At 41.0% G+C, this 20563-nt stretch overlaps 2 protein-coding genes across 2 annotated transcripts; both read right to left on the reverse strand.

Annotated features, from left to right (window-relative positions):
* Positions 1–1352: 1352 nt before the first annotated feature.
* LOC144667155 (TNF receptor-associated factor 6-like) lies at positions 1353–10425 on the reverse strand. Its single transcript, XM_078528549.1, has 9 exons — positions 10265–10425; positions 8473–8524; positions 7638–7742; positions 6730–6888; positions 5153–5230; positions 3972–4049; positions 3168–3526; positions 2165–2259; positions 1353–1385 (listed from the first exon to the last, which is right to left on the reverse strand). Exons 1-7 carry the CDS (start codon positions 10423–10425, stop codon positions 3248–3250), a joined length of 912 nt encoding a protein of 303 aa, XP_078384675.1. The 3' UTR covers positions 1353–1385; positions 2165–2259; positions 3168–3247.
* Positions 10426–13260: 2835 nt separating this feature from the next.
* LOC144667146 (uncharacterized) lies at positions 13261–19411 on the reverse strand. Its single transcript, XM_078528539.1, has 4 exons — positions 19021–19411; positions 16223–17863; positions 14392–14657; positions 13261–13668 (listed from the first exon to the last, which is right to left on the reverse strand). Exons 1-4 carry the CDS (start codon positions 19316–19318, stop codon positions 13405–13407), a joined length of 2469 nt encoding a protein of 822 aa, XP_078384665.1. The 5' UTR covers positions 19319–19411; the 3' UTR covers positions 13261–13404.
* Between the last annotated feature and the right edge of the window lie 1152 nt (positions 19412–20563).

Here is a 20563-nt window from a genome sequence, read left to right on the forward strand (position 1 = left end):
TTTTGTTTCGTTTTTTTTTTTTTTTTTTTTTTTTTTTTTTTTTTTAAATTTCAACAACTAAAACTCTAGTACAGACTGGAAAATCTGGCTATCTATATCACCAAAGCTTTTTTTAAAAAACCTTACTTTGCTTGTGGAACTGCAGTTTATCAATTAATGGAACAACTTTCTTATAGTTGCACTCAATGGTTCACTGAATACTATCAGCTTATTATGTCTTAACACTTTCATCTATGGTTGACGTCTGGGCTTGGGAATGCACTGAGTCCTCTGTGAACTGAAATCCGCCAATCTGATTGGCGGATTTCCTGCAATCCCTTTGAGTGTTTACTAAAACAATCACACTGCTCCCCCCTCGCTTCCTACAAGCGACAAATAACTCGGCTGTGCCTCGTTGACAACAGTCAACTCTCGCCTTGCGGACTCCCTGCTATTGCGGACAAAATCCAGATCCCCGGCGGAAGAGGTTTGACTGGAAATGACTCCCGCTTTTACGGACTCTCGCTATAACGGACGCTAAACGACGCCCCGAGCGTGTCCAATACAACAAGAGTTGACTGTATTTGGTCATAGAAAGTAAATTTCGATAAAGTAGACTACGCGCGTCGACCCGCGCGTCTCGCTTCCAGATCTTACACGGCCATTTTCCCTGTCGCACTATTTTAAGCTTCACGCTGGACGAACTAAAATAAAAGAGGGGCCGGAGTGCTCGTAGTCTAGAATAAAGTTACACGTGAAACAAGCGTGGTCATTGCTATTAACAACGGACCACTATTATCATGATAGGTAAAGTCTGCTTCGAGCCTAGTGGCCCATACAGGCCGGAGCTTATCCCGGTTTCCGTAGCATTAAGCGACTGAGAGTATTGCTACTCCCCCCTGGATGGGATGCTAGTCCATCGCAGGGTTACCCCCCAGCAGTAAATTCGCCGGTACCCATTTATACACCTGGGTGGAGAGAGGCACTGTGAGAGTAAAGTGTCTTGCCCAAGAACACAACGCAGCGCCCCGGCCAGGCCTCGAACCCGGGCCGTTCGACTCGGAGGCGAGCGCGCTAACCATTAGGCCACCGCGCCTCCCACAATTATCATGATAACATAATCAAAATGTCTTCTTATGCTTCTAAGGAGCAACATTATTGTTGTTAGCAAAGTCCATAATTCTTTCCAGTCTGATGTTGCTAAACTCTCTCGCTTGCGTCATCTGTTCCGTGCACTCCTGTATTTTCACTTGTATTTGCTGAGCAGTTGTTTCGGGTAAATTCATCTGACAGCATAACTCGCTCTTCTCTTTGAGGGACTTGAGTTTCTCGTGTGGAACGTCAAATAACTTCTCTTGGATCCTGACAGCCGCGTTAAGTTGTTCCATTGCTGTCACAAAGTTTCCCTGGAAATGAAAGAGAAAGCAGCATCGATGAAGACGCCGAAAAGTCACACGCAGTGCCGGGATGTCACCCCCATTTACCGTATTTATTCGATTAAGCGCCCTTGGCGCTTATTAAATTTTTGGACCTTGAGGATGGGCGCTTATTTGAGGTGGGCGCTTATTACATTTTCACCCTTTTTAGCAAGTAGTACGCTTATTTTGCAAGAAAACAGTAAATAATAACTAAACGTGAAGATGTACCAAAGCTGAATTTTAACTGTTCATTGAAAGTTTCTGTAAATTACTAAGAAAGCTCGGTCTTCGGGGTAGTCTCTTGGTAGTACTTAGTCGATTTCACTCCTATCATTTTACTCCTCTCGTGCACTTCATTCTTTTAGGGGGTGGGGGTGGGCGCTTTTTCGAGGTGGGCGCTTATTCGAGGTTGGGCGCTAAATCGAATAAATACGGTAAGTAGTAGAATCGTTTTTTACTTCTGAGGAAATAGCGCGACTACACGATTACACGATAATCAAATCGAAAAAAAGAAAATATAACTTTATTTCGCATTCAAGTTCATGCCTGTCCTGGGTTTGCAAAAATAGTCAAATCTACTTAGCTATCGTGCTGGACAATTTAATACAAATTTAACGTAGTGCCTGACTGTGCGACACTGTCACTAAAAGAATTAATTTTTCAGTTCAGTGGTTGTTGTTAGAGAGGTTGCTAACTAAATATGTATTATATTAAAGACAAATTAAGTCGAAATTGAACTGGAATATTGATGATGGCGCTGAACTCACGCTGTACTCAATCTTCGTCTGAAGTATCGGAGCTAATTGTGATCGAACGTGAACGAATCCGCTTCCTCTGAACATCAGAATCTGACTGTGAAGAACTATAAAGGCAATGAATAGGAAAAGAAAAAGTAAAATTTTCTGGCACCTCTATTTAACTGTGATCCTGTGTCTATTGTTTTCAGAGCAAATTTAAGAATCATCATATCACGAGCGTGAGACAATGAAAGAAAGAAAATCTTAGTCCCCGACGGCCGACGGGAAGCGAACCGATGACCTCCCCATGATCTCCCTTATTCCTTTTGATCTCCAAACAGTTTTCTATAGCTAACAGAGGGATCTTTACGGCCATTGCCCCGAAATAAAACTGAACATAGATTTTTACCCAAACTTCGCCTACTGGTTTATTACTTTAAGGGAACTTAAATTTTGAAATAAAAAAGGGGGGTCAGCACATTCGTTTAGGAGCAGGAAGACCTTGTATATTCCATATAATTCCTTTATAATTCCTCTCCGAGTACTGGCAAAGTACAAAGTTTAGCGATAATTTATTTTCTCAAACATAGGAATTGATCTGTTTTCATTTTACAGAAAGAATTTGATCGCTACACCCAAAATGTGAGAAAAAATTGATAGGTCACCATACTCGTTTACGAGAAAGCGACAATTTACTTCTCTCGCGGTCTAAGCCGCATAGAAAAAAGCCGCCATTTTGTTTATGTGCGCGCGCTAATTACGCGTAAAATTCTGCGCAGTTAAGATGCGCAATGCAATACAGGGCAATGACCTTAATAACGCATAAAGCGAACTTATTTTATTCCTCCTGGCAAACTAAGGTTTTTTAAAAAATGTTGCCTAGCGTCTGTGCTTGGTGAAAGTATTTTTCTAATCATCTTTCAAAATATAATATTTATTACAGTGACCAATGGATAAAATATTTCAGGCTAGAAATTAAATGGAGATTTCTATGCAATAAAGGAAAAACAACAACAACATTCCCGAGCCTTACTTTCTTTTTTGTTTGCCTTTTTTCATAGCGTCAGCCTTCTTCGGTCCTAGTACATAAGGTTTTATCAGACTGATGATCTTTTAGTTTTCAGCTGCGGTGCGTTTTACGACTTCAAGTTGATTTTTGACTTCTTTCACTTCCTTCTTCAATTCCTCGTTTTCCACTTCAAGCTTCTTCCGGTTGCTACGCTCCCTTTTCAAAGATCTTTTCAACGTTTTTTTGTCTTTTTTTAATCGTTTTACGTCCTCTTCTACGTCGTCCAACAAAACATTTGCTGTGTCTTGGAGAAGAGACCAAGTTCTCTTCAGGTGGTCCTCGGTAGAGGCTTCAATGTGGATGGTCAAATTACTCCTTTTGTCCTGAGGTTGAAATAAAAATCAATACATTTATTTATTCCCATGTTAAGTTTGGTCTGGCACGGGCGAAACATTTCCCTACACTGCTTTCAGTTGCTATTTAGACATTCAAAGAACGTGAGCCATGCTTGATGATGAGTAGCCTGCGAACAGGATCTCTGCTCGAGGATGGGGCGAAGAGAAAGTGGGAAGAAAAAGGAGGGAGAAGTGGTGGGGAGGATTGCACGAGATGGAGGTCTCCACCCCTTCCCCCTTTCCACTTCACTCTCAACAATTTTCTTCTCGGCCCGCAGCCAGTACCTTCGCAGCCCTTCAAACCAGTGTCTGTTCATAGACGAGAGGCTTAATATTCATGATGGGAATCTGCGGGAGCGTTATGTTATGAATTACGCTGAACAATGCTAAGCCACTGACACTAATGAAAAAATTCTCACCATGCATAACTTACATGAAAGGTGCACCCTGCCTCCTTGTAAGGGCAGGTAACCATCGTCAACAGACAATCGTTTTTCACATGGTTCTTCACCTGCAAAAGAACATGCATACGTAGATGTGTAAGTAGGTTTACTTATCCTAATTTGTTTGTTTGAAAAAGAGACAGGCAGCTTGGTGTACGTAATAATTGGTTACAGTCAGCTTAGCTGACCGACACAGTCTAATGGTTTGTTTTGGGGATCTTTCTAGGCCCTCTTACTATTTTTTACAATAATAGGCACTGAAAATTCTTTTGCTCTCGCTAATTAAGAGCTTTGGCACTTAATTGCATCCATTTTAAAATCTCCGGTGATCCTTGCAATATGGTTGGCTCTTAGCAGGGCGATTTATTTACGAAACGCACTATATTTTGCTCTAAATCGCATCTTTTCCCCAGCCAATGAGAAAAGAGCACTAAAAAAAACAATCAGATTTTAAGGCTTGCTTAGCTACAATCAAATTGCAGAAAATGAAGTGATGAGCCATATCCATGATTCATGGATATGGCGCTATATAAATCTTTTATTTATTTATTTATTTATTTATTTATTTTTATTTATTTAATTCACTCTAGATCGCCTAATTCGCCTTTTTTTATTATTTCTGGATCAATAAATATTGGTACTAACTAAAATCCTGAATTTGGACTGTTGCGTGCTACCCTCGTAAAATAAAGGCGATTTATTTTATTTTTTTTTTTAAATCATATTTGTGATTTCAAATCGCGCTGCGCCCTCGTTCGATTTTGAAATCACACGTACATGTTTATGATTTCAGACCAAATTGTACTCCACTGACTTTAATTACCACTTTACATTCTCTCTAATTCGTCAGTACGTTTCAACGATACTACGATAGTCATCTCAAGGCAATGAAAGATGTGGTCGATTCTTTACTAGTTTAACCAATTATAGATAATTTAGGAAAGAACGTTTATTCGTTTGTCTCACGAATAGCAGCGAACCAACGTGTAAATAGTGACGCGCAAACAATCGACGTCAACGCCTAATGAAGACTAGCAGTATTGCAGTCGAAACGTCGCGATCAACATCTCAAAACGATTCTATCGTGAGACAAACGAATAAACGTTCATTCTTACCTTACACTACGATGAACAATATTCACATCTTAAATGACATAAAGATAATTTTTTACCTCCTCTCGGGGTATTTCTCGCACTCCACATTGCTGAGGACAATCAAGAGGAAAGCGTTTGCATTTGTTTTGGTGAATCTGTTGATTTTAATAAACATTACGTTTGCGCGACAGGTTCCCAATATACTTGTACGCTACGTAAAATCCTAATCACGCAATATATTTATCTAAAAAAAGGCAAGGTCCCAAATTTAATTGATCATTGTATGACCAAACACACGACATACATAGTAAATAAACCTGCAAAAGTAGCCTGTTCGAGGGGTTCGCTTAGTTGGAGGAGCCATTGCGAAAAACGGGATTGGTGCGAAGAACCCCCCTCCCCCCTTACGTTCACTCGCCGTTTTCCACGCTGCCCAGAACACGCTAGTGAAAAAGCAGCATCTGAAATGGGGAAAGCGCAGAAAGCACATGAATTCTAGCTACCTAACGCCTGGCTATGTGAAAACTCGGACTTCCTGTATCCACCCTGACATTGTCAGCAGTGTACCAGCTCTCGCAAGCTTGTAAATCTAGTAGTCCTCTAGTGTAGCAGCTGTTATTGTGTTTGGGACTAGGGGCATTGTTCATGTTTGTTCTATTGTTCTCTTGAAAGGAAGCGAGTAATTCATACGAGACCTTCCGAGAGCTGCGAGCCGATCCGAAATTAATATTGTTGAGGGATTGTTGCGCCTGACTCGTCCCCAGTCGTCTTCTTATAGCACTCGGCTATATGAAGACGACTGGGGACGAGTCAGTTGTTGCGCAACATAAACTGCACGCAACAAGTCTAAAGAAGGATCAGGGAGGCGCACGCGCTGCAATTTTGTTGCAATGTTGCACTGTGTGTCCGCCACATAAGGAGGCTCGATGTAGTTTTTTTAGCCCCACGGTGGTCGTTTTGAAAATGAAAATTATCTAGGAAGCTAATGTTCGACTACTGACAAAATACACCATAATAATCAATTTAGACCAACGTTTAATTTTTTACTGGTCACTTCGTCACAAATGTTACCATAGCAACGACTTTCGTTTTCTTTTGTTTTCAAACCAGCTGGATTTTCTCGAAATCTAGATTGACATCTTGGTATTCATTTTTTGAATTGACTACCTGTAGACAAAATTTTAGAAAAATCTGCAAAAATCCTTGATAATTTTCATTTTCAAAACAACCACCCTAGGGCTAAAAAAAACTACATCGAGCCTCCTTAAGGCTGTATCCAGATTCGACTGAGGAATGATATAGTCTGTTTCAGGCGTTTGCTTAGTCTGGAGAAGCACGAAAAAAAAAGAAGTTTGGATTCTTCCCCGCTCCCCTTTCCCTATTTTTTAGGTTGCCGTTTTCGCGCTGCTACCCAACAATAATCGAACTCTTGGAACAGGCTAAGGAATAAGACAATTCTTATAAGGGTAGGGTGGCAGAAAGTGATTAGGCTAGCATATGAAACAAACATTCATGAACTTCAGCGTCAACGTTAAAATGAAATCGGTATTTCCTGCATTTCAGTGTTCGTGTAGGGAATTTGTACATGAATACATTACTGCGGTCTAAAAACAGCCGAACTTACAGATGGTTCGTAAACATTGTGTAACCTCACCTCTGTGCGAAAGAAAGCAAACTTCGTTTGACAGTATTCACATTGCACAATCCTTTTGCGACATTCTGCAGTTTTGTGATGTTGCAAGAAAAATCGTTCCGTTACTTCGTCACAGTCATCACAGACAACATCTTCATATTGACACATCCTGAAGTGTTTCTGAGAAAAAAGAAAAACAAACACTAGTTACTTCCTTGATCTTGCAACTTCCGTGACGACTGTTCCATCCATACCTGAGCCAGGCGGCGTTTTCCATGGTCTCCTGCTCAGACACTCTTTGGGCTCGTCAAGTGTTCCTCCCCCACGAAACGGGGTAGAAACTTGTCCAGTCCCTGAACTCTCTCTTCCGCGGCGCGAGAAAAGAGAGTCCAGGATAACTTGCATGCGCATGCTTAGAATGAACCAATCAGAAACGAGGAGTTTGGCGTTACTTGCTTGGGACGCGCTTGCTAGGGTTAAAATTGCTCGCTCAAATGACGAATTAAACTACGCGACCAAGCACGCGAAAAATGCAAAAAAACTGTGCTGAATTGCGTGCAAAGCCAGTTCAATGAACAGGTACAAAATACCAGGAATAGTTGACGGATAGCGATTTGTGTTAATCCTGCTTTAGTACACAGAGTGAACTCGTCATCTGTGCGCGCGCGTTTTCAAAATTGCTGCGAAATATGGTTTCCCCTGATTTCGGGAAAAAAAACTGGCGCATGTGCATTCAAGATATCCTGGACCCTCTCTTCCCGCGCCTGGGTTCAACCCCTATGAAGGGCGCGCGGAAGAGAGAGTTCAGGGACCGGACTAGGGAGAAACAGGATAAACGCGTGACGAGTCCAAAGAACATCTTCTGCGTAGGAGGCTACAGTTTCCAGCAACAATGACAAAAACGAAGTAGCTACGTGAAATGCATTCACCTTATAGTTACGTAGTTGCCCAGTCCAACCACATCCTCGTTCACTCTTCTTGCACTTCACACGAAGAGAAAGTATGTCCCTCTTCCAGGCCACATCGCTAAAAAACTGTGACAGGAAAGCAAATTATAAAACGACCTTCATTGTTCAGTTTATCCAGGGAAGAAAGTGGTACAAACTCAAAAACTGCCGCCGAGACAACGCGACGTCACGACTTAAAATTTTAAACAATTATAACCGTCAACACCGATTTTCGCTTTATTTCGTAGATTGAATTTAAAAGCTTGCTTCAATCCCTGACACTTATTCTCCTTAGTTTGTTACACGTTTGACAGCCAAAGTGGAAACAATTTATAGCGACAAACATACCGATTTAGTCGCCTTCTCAGCTGTTGTTTGGGCTCGTCACGCAAAGCTCCACCAAGCGTTTCGTGACGACACAAATAACGGCTGCAAAGGAGGCAAACGTTATGCTGGATTTCCACTGACGCGTAATTTTCTACGTGCGTTTACGTGCGTGAAAAAGTTTAGAGACAATGTATGAACGACTTGCGTACAGGTTTACGCAAGTCGTTCATACATTGTCTCTACATTTTTTTAAGCGCGTAAACGCACGTAAAAAATTACGCGACAGTGGAAACCAACCTTTAGTCTCCCTCGCAGCCGTTTTTAGTGTCGTCGCCCGGGAGGAGCGTTGCGTGACAACACAAAAACGGCTGCGAGGGAGACTAGGCAAACATAGACATCAGGATCCTTCCTAGTTAAATATAATGAAGAGCGATAGGGATAACTGTGTTTATAGTTATGATTTGTTCAGCTCACGTTAGTTAGAACTCACCCCTTCATCTTCAGGAATAGGATTTCTTTCTTGCGGACAATGGTTGCCTCGCCTGAAGGGAGATAAATCGCAAATTCAAACTTATGATTTGCATGCATGTTCATGACAATATTCAATAATTCAGTATCCAATATGCACAAGCTCCCATCGAGAGCTATTCAAAAAAAGCTAAAAGCAACTGACGAAGGAGCCAATAGTTTGGTTCCGAAACCGGTCTTGCGCTTTTTCAGTGATTCCTGAACTAGTACCAGCCGCTCAAAAGCAGAGATCAGAAGCTGAGGGCGTTAAATCCATCCGGAATCGACTTACAGCACTGAAAACCAGACGAGCCAAATGTAAACGATCACTTCAAGTCCTCAGAGAACACGCGAGGAACTCCACGTGTCCCTACGGACTCCAATACAGACCGAGACCACACATCCGGTTCGACCAGACCTTCTAGACAGCCTGGCAGTCTAAGGATGGTCCGATACAGGTTTTTCAAAACGATACGATATCGATACAATATTTGCCTTTTTCCTCGATATCAATATCGATTTTGACGCCATTTTCGTCCTGATGTCACGTGATTTGTCTGACCATACAAAGGGTCGTAAAGGACAGTCCTGACATTATAAATGATAGCTATGAATGTTGATTTTTGGTCTTTTTGTTTCACTGATGCATCAGCAATGTGTGGACATCAAGCAAGGCAATAAAAAAAATAAAATATTGACAAGAACATCAATATTTGTTTGAGCAAAACTACATTTTAAACCTCAGGTGCTGACCAGAAGACCGCAGGCTCAGGTCGCGTGTGCAGTATCGAAAACGTATCGAAAGTGCGATATTTGTCGAAAGTATCGATACTTTTCAAAATTGTCAAAATATCGGTGTATCGAATATCGGCCCATCCTTACCTTGGACCATATCAGCCGAAACGCCCAGGCGGAACTACCGAGGTCTTGAAAGGACCCCTCCTCACAACTCTCAAAATCTTTGCCTTACAAACACATTTTAAACCCACTGAAACTTTTCAATATACGGACTTCTCATCTTGCCACCCTTTAAACACTAAAAAGGGTTTTATCAAAGGAAAAGCGCTGCGCCTTTTAAGAACAAACTCAGTCAAAGAAAACTTTGAAACAAGCAAACAAGTCTTTAATTTGAACAATGACTCTGCGAAAGAGGCTACCCTTTAATACTCGTTCATAAAATCTTGACTGCAGTTCAGTTCAGCGATAGAAAAGAGGCGCTCCAAAAGAAACTAGAGACTCTACCGTTACAACTTCCAACAACCCGGCCACCCACCAGCTACCCGCCGAATCCTAAAAAGATTCTTATAAAACACTGGCACATTTTCAACAACAGACTAAACTCAAACACATCTTTAACAAGCAACCGATTGTATATTATAAAAAGGAAAAATCTCTCAAGGACATTCTTATCCGCGCATGCAAAACTTCCCTCAGTCAAACAACAATGAAAAAGCGATTAACCAATAAAGCGTGGAGGAAATTTGCATATGATCAGTTTTAAACCGACCCTATCTCAGTGTAACGGTCGTGCAATTTTTGACGATTACACAATAATTGGGTTTAATTCACTCCTGATCACCAAACCCTTTCCGTTCAGTGATCACTTGCATTACGAACGTAGAAGCTGAGGACTTGTAGACTTTAATCAGAAACATTTGAGAGTCAGTGATAGAACTGAACATTTTACTGTTGACAGTCCTTTAAAATCACATTTTGAACATCAGTGTTTAGGAGAAGTTAAGCATTTTCAAGAGCGCATGTATACAACAACATACCTGAGTGCCTTTAACAAGCATGTTTTGCAAAAGCGGTGACCACAAGAAGTCTGCACTGGGTTTCGCATGGCAAGAAAACAAATGGGGCAAGTTTGGCATGGAGGTAACTCGTCTACAAACTCAAAATCATAGCCACCGTCAACTTCAGTTTCTTCCTCCATCGTTGAAGCTAAAAGATTGAAAGACGGAACTGCAAAGTGAAGTGCTGATCGATGCTTAGATGAGTGTTTCGTCGGGCGTTATTGAGAGTCGGCTAGGATTAGGTTAGAGCAGCTTTCAGTTGAGTGTCGTAAAACCAAAACCAAAGTATTACATGTGTTATTAGTCTGATCAATCACAAGGGACACTAACAATTCAGTAAACCAATCAAAACTCGAAGTAATTGCATAAAGTTGTCACGAAGCGCACGAAAACGTACGTTTGGTTTTACTTCTGATTGGCTGAGAAAGTGGCGCGAGATTTTTGAGCCAATTAATGAGCGTAGTAATGCAAAACCAAAGTAAAAGCAAACTATTTTCGACACTCAAGTGCAAACCGCTCTACAACAACATAATTGGTTTTAATCGTGCCAGATGCTAGTCACACGAGCGCTTTGTCCAAAAGTTCAAGCCCAATCGCAATCCAAGCCCTATCAAGCAATCGAAATAGATATATTACGGTCACATCTTGGCTAAAGACGGTGATTTGTTTTCAAAAAGTTCATCGAGTAGCTACGGGGAAAGAATTCGAGGAGGATTTCGAGCTTGTTTTTTTTATGCATTTGACGGTGAAAGCAGCCACAGGAAGAAATGCAACCCCATTTCGGTGGCTATGAGTACGAATTTGATTACTTGCACGGGATTTTCTTGCATGCTCTTGGGTAAAATAATGCCAAAAAACACAGTTTCAAGTCTTTCAAGATTTTTTACGAACTCCTTTTCTAATTTCTTGGCTGAGCCGATCAAGGGAATGTCTTAAGCCGATCAATGACAGTCCGCAAAATGGCAATTACCTCACCAAAAAAATCTGCTTTTCAATGCATTTATGGGCAGTCTTCGACAACAGTGCAAAGTATTGGAGGAAGGTTATAATTAAGGTTTATGTCGCGGCCTAATAATTTTTTAGATGATCAGTGGAGATTAAATAATTTCAAGAGTAGGTTTTTCCGTTGTGAGCCGGTCAGGTGAGTCGAAATAAGTCGTTCCTGCTGAGCGAGGCGTTGATTTCATTCAGCACTTTTCGCCTGGCTTCATGTGATGGTGGGCCTCTCTCCACCCAGGCGTGCGTTTAAATGGGTGCCATTTCTACCCCATTGTAGATTGCGTGCGAAAAATGGCATCTTGGGTCGATGTACGTGTCTGCGTCAACATAGATGGGCATGCGAATCGTTAAATTAAAGCATGCAACTAAAGGCATGTTCTATATAAATCGTGGAATTTCTCTTTTGGTTTGCAGCGAAAAAAACAAGGTTTGTGATGACCTAAAGTCAGCACGCGCAGGTACAATGAACTACAGGATGGTGAGAGCATCGAAAGCTCCGTGAGCCCGCGTTCCTTATGTGAGTACAAAGCACAAAACGGCTGGACCGGCGCAGACGTCGAGTTTAGAAATTCCAAAGCGGACAGTGAGCCAGGCCCAGGGTCAGTACACTCGGAAGATAAGCACAAACAAAGACGGAAGCATACCCCCACTTGTTCACACTTGTAGTAAACACTTAATGATGGGAGTCACCTCAACAGTAAAATTTTGTACTTGTGTCTGTGCTTATCTCACGCCTGTTCACACACGAGTTTTTGTTATGCCGATGCTTATTATCATACAAGTATGAACCAGGCTAAACAGTTTTGCGTTCCAACTTGAATAAATCCTGAGATCAAATGTACCAAAAATCCTGTCATTTTACTTGACCCAGACACACTTGATGAGCTTTCAAACACGAGAAATGTAAGTTCGAGACATTTGACCTTTTAAGTAGAAAATAAATAACATCTACCAAGCTTTACACGGATCCCGTCGTTTCAAGTACTCATCACGTAAGAAAGGAAAACTCCTTCCTCTTTTCACGTTATATCGCATAAGGCCTGGTTTTCATCCCCTTGCCAAAGAAATAAGTTAAGACGAGCATTTCTTTAGGGTTGCTGGGTATGATAACGGATAATGTGACCCAAAGAGGTCTTCTGGTTTAAGTCTAGTACTATTCTTTTATTTCTTTTTTGGTTAAATAGTTGTAACTTGAAACCAAGCAACAATCCACTCTGTTACAAAGATCAATACATTACTGCCTTTAACATATCGGTTTACAGTTTTACATTTTTTGTTTTGTTTCGTTTTTTGTTTTTGTTTTTTTTGATGTTGTTTTTTTTTTACAAATTTTCAACCACTCAAACTCTACTAAGTACAGACTGGAAAATCTGGCTGTCTATATATTTGAATGAGAAGTTCACCAAAGTTGTTTTAAAAACGTTTACTGTTTGTGGAACTGAGTTGCTGATGTGTAAATTTAACCTTGCTATACTCGCTCCTGAAATTTCAAATCATTTTGTCTGCTGTCCGAGTCTTGTCTTATATATTATGTAACAACTTTATATACAATTAAAAGATAGAGCCTGCAAGGCGATCATCATCATCATTTACATGTTTCTTTGTTTATACGGCAGATTACATTGTCTGTAGGCTATATGCGCTCGAAGTCTCTAGTAGACGAGTTTCTACTAAAAATCCCCCAATCTGATTGGCGGATTTCCCGCAATCCCTCCTCCCTAAGAGTGTCCACTTCTAAGACAATAAAACTACCTCCCTCTGTGCCTCGTTGACTACCTAAAAATTCCGGTTATAAGCCCTGGGCTTAAACAACTTCGTAAGGGCTTTTGTGTAGGCTTATAAGTTGAGGGGCTTATATCTGGGAGGGCTTATAAGCAGAATAAAAAAAAAAAACGAAACGAGCCACGGGAGTGTTGATCGCATAATAAAGCAACATTTAGCCCTGATCAGTACTGTCATCCGGCAGAGGGGGGCTTATACCCGAGGGGGCTGATAACCGGAATTGTACGGTATTCGGTCATAAAAATTCTCGAGTTCCGGTCCTAGCCAACTTGTTAATGAGAGAGCACACTTGGTCCACTATAATCATGACTACAAAACTAACATGCCCCCTAATGCTTCTAAGGAGCAACGTTATTGTTGTTAGCAAAGTCCATAATTCTTTCCAGTCTGATGTTGCTAAACTCTCTCGCTTGCGTCATCTGTTCCGTGCACTCCTGTATTTTCACTTGTATTTGCTGAGCAGTTGTTTCGGGCAAATTCAACTGACAGCACAACTCGCTCTTCTCTTTGAGGGACTTGAGCTTCTCATGTGGAACGTCAAATAACTTCTCCTGGATCGCGACAGCCGCGTTCAGTTGCTCCATTGCTTTCGCAAAGTCTCCCTGGAATGAATGAATGAAAAACTTTATTAGAATCTCACAACCGTCAAAGCTAGAGAAGAATCCCTTACTCATTTTGGGACACATAAAAATGATAGAGAAAGCGTCATCCATGAAAAAGCCGAAAAGTAACACGCAGTTTATGTCACCCTCATTTAAGGAGTAGAATCGTTTTCTACTTCTGAGGAAAATAGCGCGACTGCGCCCAGTATAATGCTTTTGTGGTATGCGCAATAATTCACCTGGGGTCTAGATCTGTGGGTGCAGTACGTGCTTTTATTGTACATACATGCTTAAGAATTATTTGTTCTGTTATCTACCGCCTTAATTAAGTGTGCAAAATGTAAAATGTAAAATGCCTCGTGTCTGACCTTATATTTACTTTAAATCAATAAATGGTGGACACCCAACTAGTTTAGCTTTTCAGTTATTTTGGGTGACCAGCAACTGTATGTATTTTTAATGTATTTATTGTTTTTAAAAGCTAAACTACTTAAAAGTAGTAACTAGTAATTTTGCAGTTCAAATAAACCTTGTTGTTGTTGTTGTTGTTGTTGTTGTTGCCTGAGGACACCATAAGAGAACCACATGCAGGTTCACACCCTCGACCCCTCTGCATCTCGACCCGATGCATTATGCCCCAGCCCCTCCCTGTGGACATTTAAGGGTCCTTTAAGTCCCTCTTTTTCCAAGGAGTAAAAAATCTAGTAGCAAAGACAAACTAACCTTCATTTTGTAAGCAACACCCAAATCATGCAGACTGCGAGAAGTCTCTTGGTGGTAAAACCCAAGGACAGTTTTCCTGATGCTCAGCGCCTTGGAGAAATACTCGACAGCTTTATCAAAGTTGCCCAGCGCAAGGCAATCGTTGCCAAGGTAGTTATAGAGCGTCCCGGTGAATGGGTGATCGTCTAGTTGGTCAACATAAGAACTGAGGGCGCGTTCTCTGAGACTCAGGGCTTCCTTGTGGTTGTTCAAGGAGCTTTGTACAACTAAAGAAAAGAAAAGAAACAAAGCTGTGTTAATAAGAAAAAGTATGCACGGCCTTCTACAGGTAGAATTGGTTTTATTTCGTCCTGCAAGGTTGCGCGCAATGTCCACTATTCATCATAAATTTTGTCCACTATCTGCAACATTGCACGCAACATTTTCAATGTGTATCAACTAACTGCAACATTGCGCGCAATAATTTCAACCTGTGTACCACATCTGCAAATTGTCCAGTACAGCTTATCACCTTCGGTGATTGTTTGGAAATTTGCAAATTATTAAGATGTGTCCATTATCTGTAACATTACGTGCAGCAATTTTAATGTGTGTCCACTATCTGTAACATTATGTGCAACAATGTCAACATGTATCCACTATCCCCAACATTGCGCTCAATGTCAACATGTGTCAATTTTTGGCAACATAATTTTGCGTGCAACAGTTTCAAGGTGTGTAGACTATCTGCAACATTATGCACAACAATGTCATTGGTATCCACTATCTGCAACATTGCGTGCAACAATTTCAACATGTGTCCACTATCTGCAAAATTATGTGCAACAATGTCAACATGTGTCCACCATCTGCAACATTGTGTGCAACAATTTCAAGGTGTGTACCTTATCTGCAACATTGCCTGCAACAATTTCAATGTGTCCACTATCTGCAACATTGTGTGCAACAATTTCAACATGTGTCCACTATCTGCAACATTGAGCTCAACAATGTCAACAAGTGCCATTTTTTGCAACATTGCATGCAACAATTTCAATGTGTGTCCACTATCTGCAAAATTATGTGCAACAATGCCAACATGTGTCCACCATCTGCAACATTGTGTGCAACAATTTCAAGGTGTGTACCTTATCTGCAACATTGCGTGCAACAATTTCAAGGTGTGTACACTATCTGCAACATTATGCACAATCATGCCAACATGTGTCCACTATCTGCAACATTGTGTGCAACAATTTCAAGGTGTGTACACTATCTGCAACATTATGCACAATCATGCCAACATGTGTCCACTATCTGCAACATTGTGTGCAACAATTTCAAGGTGTGTACACTATCTGCAACATTATGCACAATCATGCCAACATGTGTCCACTATCTGCAACATTGTGTGCAACAATTTCAAGGTGTGTACACTATCTGCAACATTGGGTGAAACAATTCCAACATGTCCACTTTCTGCAACACTGTGCATAATGTGTATCCACCATCTGCAACATTGAGCTCAACAATGTCAACATGTGTCAATTTTTTTGCAACATTGCATGCAACTATTTCAAGGTGTGTACACTATCTGCAACATTGTACACAATAATCTCAACCTGTGTCCACTATCTGCAACTTGGTGCACAATAATTTTACATGTGTCAACTAACTGCAACATTGTGCACAATAATTTCAACCTGTGTACCATATCTGCAAATTGTCCAGTATAGCTTATCACCTTCGGTGATTGTTTGGAAATTTGCAAATTATTATCCTAAAAGATCCAAAATTTTGTGAATGATCAACTAAAATATCTCTGTTTATTCCTTAAATAAACATGTCATACCTGCTCTGTCATTACAGCAAGCCGCATACTTGAAAGGTTCTTCAACTCTCCTCTGTTCCCGGATTTCAAGAGCTTTTGCACTCAGTTCAAGGGCCCTTGTTGGATTTCCATTCTTGGCCATACAGCGGGCGATCTTGCCATAGCACTGCGCTACTAGCTCTCCCTCTGTCAAGTTAAGCTGTTGGTAGATCTCTAACGCCCTCTGGAGTACTCTGTAGCCCCTCTCTGTCACAACATTACACGCTCGATGGCACTCACAGCTGTAGATCTGTTTTATTCCAACACACGTAAGACAATCGGCCACGAGTCGCAAATCTCCTTGGCAACCGTTAAGGATGACCTCATAAACTTCCTCAAATTCACCCCTCTTCATGACTTTGGCTAAGAAAGTGACAGCATTGTTGAGAATCTCTGCGCAGCGGGTAGCGAGCGCTGGCCCACTTTTTGCAGCCCACCAAATTGCTTGAATAATGTGCTGCTCCTCTGCTAAATAATGACAAAGACTCTTCTTCAAATCACCTTTGCGTAAAAATCCTTGATGAAGGTCTGTAATTAGCTTCAAATAATGCTCAATAAACCTCTCACGCCCTTTGCTGTAGCACGCACACAGCCGCTCATCTTTCTCGGCCTTTTCCTCGCAGCAAAGCTGAATCACTCGGTGGACAAAATACTGGTTAGACTTCACATCACTGTGGACAAGTGACCTCTTTACAAGTTGCATCAAAGTGGCATGGAGCTGATGTGAGCCAAATACGCGCACCGCTTGTTCGTAATTAAACACAGTTGGAAAGACAGCCAACGAGATAAGGGCCTCTTCAAGTTCTTGGTCAAGCTGTTGCAGGCATTCATTGAGAAAACGCTTCATCTTCAACTCTGGTGCCAACTCGTCATTGTCTGCCAAATTCAGTGCAGCAGAGTCCTCTTCCAAAATTTTAATCAGCGTCTGTGAACCAACAACTTCTATGTAAGCAGCTGCGGCGTGCAAAATGAGAGGAATGTTATAGCAAAGTTTCGCAATAGTCGTGGCTTCTGCATCCTCTAGGGTTAACATGGAGTTTTCTTTGACCTTTGCTTGGAGCAGTTTAGCTGCGGCTTCGTTTTCTAAGGCGAGTAGTTTGACAGGGTGGCGCGGGGTTTGACAAGAGGCTGGGCACCACACCCTCGAGGCGACGACACATTTCACATTCTTTGCAAATGTGATCACATGATTGACAAAACTGTAAAATTTTTGTCTAACATCCTCTTTATAAATAAGATCCTCAGCGTTGTCAAGGATCAAAATAGTCTTTGTCGTTAGAGAACTTAAACGAGACAAAGCCAAATCTCGCTGCCTGTTGGCCACCCCCTGGCACACATTCAAAGCATGAAGAATGTTTGTAGACATTTTATCTACAGACTTGATTTCTCGTAAGCACAGGAAGATAACTTGGAACTGTTTTTCAAGCATGGTGTGACCGATTGCTTGAGCTAAGCAGGATTTTCCATAACCTGGTAAACCGGTGATCACGACCAAGCGTCTGCCATTGTTTTCGCTAAGTATTGTAACAATCTCATCCAAAGTTTCACTTCTCCCGTAGAACAGAGGTGGCCTGCAGGGAAGAGCTCCTGCATTGCATTGACTACCAACAAATGAACTGATTTCTAAAAAAGAGAAACAAAGAAAAGAGAATTAGAATATAACTGTCTTACACCCTTACGAAAGGCTCGGGTGATATTGTTCAGGTTAACGAAATTAACACTTTTTCCACAAATAAATTTATTTATTTTTCCATTATCCTTTTAATGTATTATATTAGAAAAAAAATAACTACTCTCTTCATCTACGAGGAAAAATATGAAAAAATACTAAAAAAATAAAAAAAGTTAAAAAATATATTGTAAGTGCTGGGATTACAGATAACAAACCACAAGCGTAACGTTCTTAATGCAAACAATACAAATTTTCCGCTCGAGTTGTGTGATCTGTGACGTCACTCAGTGGAATGCAACAGTTTGAGAGAGGTATGTCATATGTATTCATAAAGGATTTTGAGCGAGCAAACACTTTAAACACATCAAAACTATCTATTTGATTAGACAACTTATTTCACACTAAGAGACTCATATTATTTCATACCGCTTGTACCGATGTTTGTCCTAACAACGGCTACAAACGTTTTGCGAGGTAGCGTGCCTCTTCCGAAGCGTAAATAACACGCGAATAACAAACAGCCATGATGACTCATCGGGGGTCTCCCATCATTTGTTTATACCGGGAAAGTTCTGATTTATCTGACTTTTTCATCGAAACAAACGAAGCTCGAGCCACCAGAGAATACTTATTCATACTAACGAGAAACGCTTCTTGCGAAAAACAGCTTAAAAATTCAGTAGTTTTGCAGTTTTAGCTTCTGTGATGGTCACGCATGATTTCTCTCGATCCTGATCGACTTCCGCTATTGTAGTAAAACTACTCGCAGTTTGGTTGTATATTGATACTATATCGACTATAAAACAACTTTCTTATTTACTCGATTGGCCGTAAATTTGTTAGGTATTACCTAGTCACAATATAGCTGTTAGCAGGAAACGTGATTTTGTTTTGCAAAAACTGAACAGAATTTTAATGGAGAATAAGTGTTGTCATCCGCCATTATTCAGTATATTAAAACTTTTTGACTGTATTTTGTTGCAAGATTTGTATTACAAGTACATAAAAGAACGAAAAGAGTCCATTAAATTACATTCTGTTGTGTGCCACAGAAGAACTCAGTAGAATACTGCTCTCAAAATAACTTGTAGTGGTCAAGTTAGCTCACCTTCATTAAACTGAACTGGGACTTGAACTGACTTGAACTGGGATCCTTGAAGCAACTCGTTACTCAAATCGATTCGCCCAGCAAACCGCAACAGGGAAGCCAAATGACCGCGATTTTCCGATGACAACAGCTCAGCGTTCATCATTCGACGAAACAGTTCAAACGGCTTCTGTACATCTTCCAATTTCCCTTGAGGCAATTCGAGGCCAAACTTTATTCTTTCAAGGTCTTCGCTTGTGAGTTGATCCGAAATGGACATCAGAAGCTTCTTGAACGACAAGTCCTGTTCGGAAGCCATCAGATCTTTACATTAAACTCTCGTCAATATTATAAAGCTTTCTTGTGAGTTGTCAACGCAGGTTAATGCGATAGGAAGGGTACTCTACTCAGTATCAAAATGTTGCATGTTTACAGCTAGCTACCACCAAAGCGGAACAATCATTTGATTGCAAGTCGCGTCCGTGACGTCACTGGTCACTGCACATCGACATTTTCTCTTCCCCAGAGCCTGTTGTCCCTCTTAGCCAGCGGAGCCTGTACACGAGAAACAAGGACAAGTGGCCACTTGTTTCTCTCGCACTTGTTTCTCAAGACAGCGTATTCAACGTGGCTATAACTTTCTTTAAACCAAGTTGGCGAAGCTCGTCGAGAGCATGAAAGCAACCGCGGGGAATTAGACACTTGGTGCCCAATTGGGGGAGAAGGGGATTGGGTTCAATAATTTGTGATCATCATAATATCACAAACCTCATTGAGTGACTATGCCATGCTGTTGCCTCGCGCAAATGACAGTTTAAATGAAAGCACTAGTGAAAAGGTATCACAAGATATCACACAGTATCACACGGTATCACACGGTATCACACGGTATCACAAGATATCACACAGTAATGAGTATCACAAGACCTCTCACTAAGGATGGGCCGATACTCGATACCAAATATTCGATACATCGATATTTTGACAATTTTGAAAAGTATCGATACTTTCGAAAAATATCGCACTTTCGATACGTTTTCGATACTGCACACGTGATCTGAGCCTGCGGTCTCCTGGTCAGCACCTGAGGATAAAAAATGCAATTTTGCTCAAGCAAATATTGTTGTTCTTGTCAATATTTGAATTTTTCTTGCCTTGACTTGATGTCCACACATTGCTGATGCAACAGTGAAACAAAAAGACCAAAAATCAACATTCGTGGCTAATCCAGGACGGTCTTTTGAATTCTTAGACAAATCAAGTGACATACTAATGACGTCAGGACGGAAATGACGTCATGATATCGATATCGATATCGAGAAAAAAGGCAAATATCGTATCGATATCGTATCGTTTTGAAAAACCTGTATCGGCCCATCCTTACCTCTCACAAGGTATCACACAGTATCTCCACAGTATCACAAATGTCTGATAACAAGTGGTACTAGGTGATGAAAGCGCACAATGCCGTACATGGAGATTTTGCAAAATTGTGATAATGTGACCCTATCACAAATTACATGCGATCGTTCAGTTGTCCCCGGATCGTGCATTGAATTAGAAC

Source organism: Oculina patagonica, chromosome 10 (genome assembly GCF_052425735.1).
Source record: "Oculina patagonica isolate OP01 chromosome 10, crgOcupat, whole genome shotgun sequence".
Lineage (NCBI taxonomy): Eukaryota > Metazoa > Cnidaria > Anthozoa > Scleractinia > Oculinidae > Oculina > Oculina patagonica.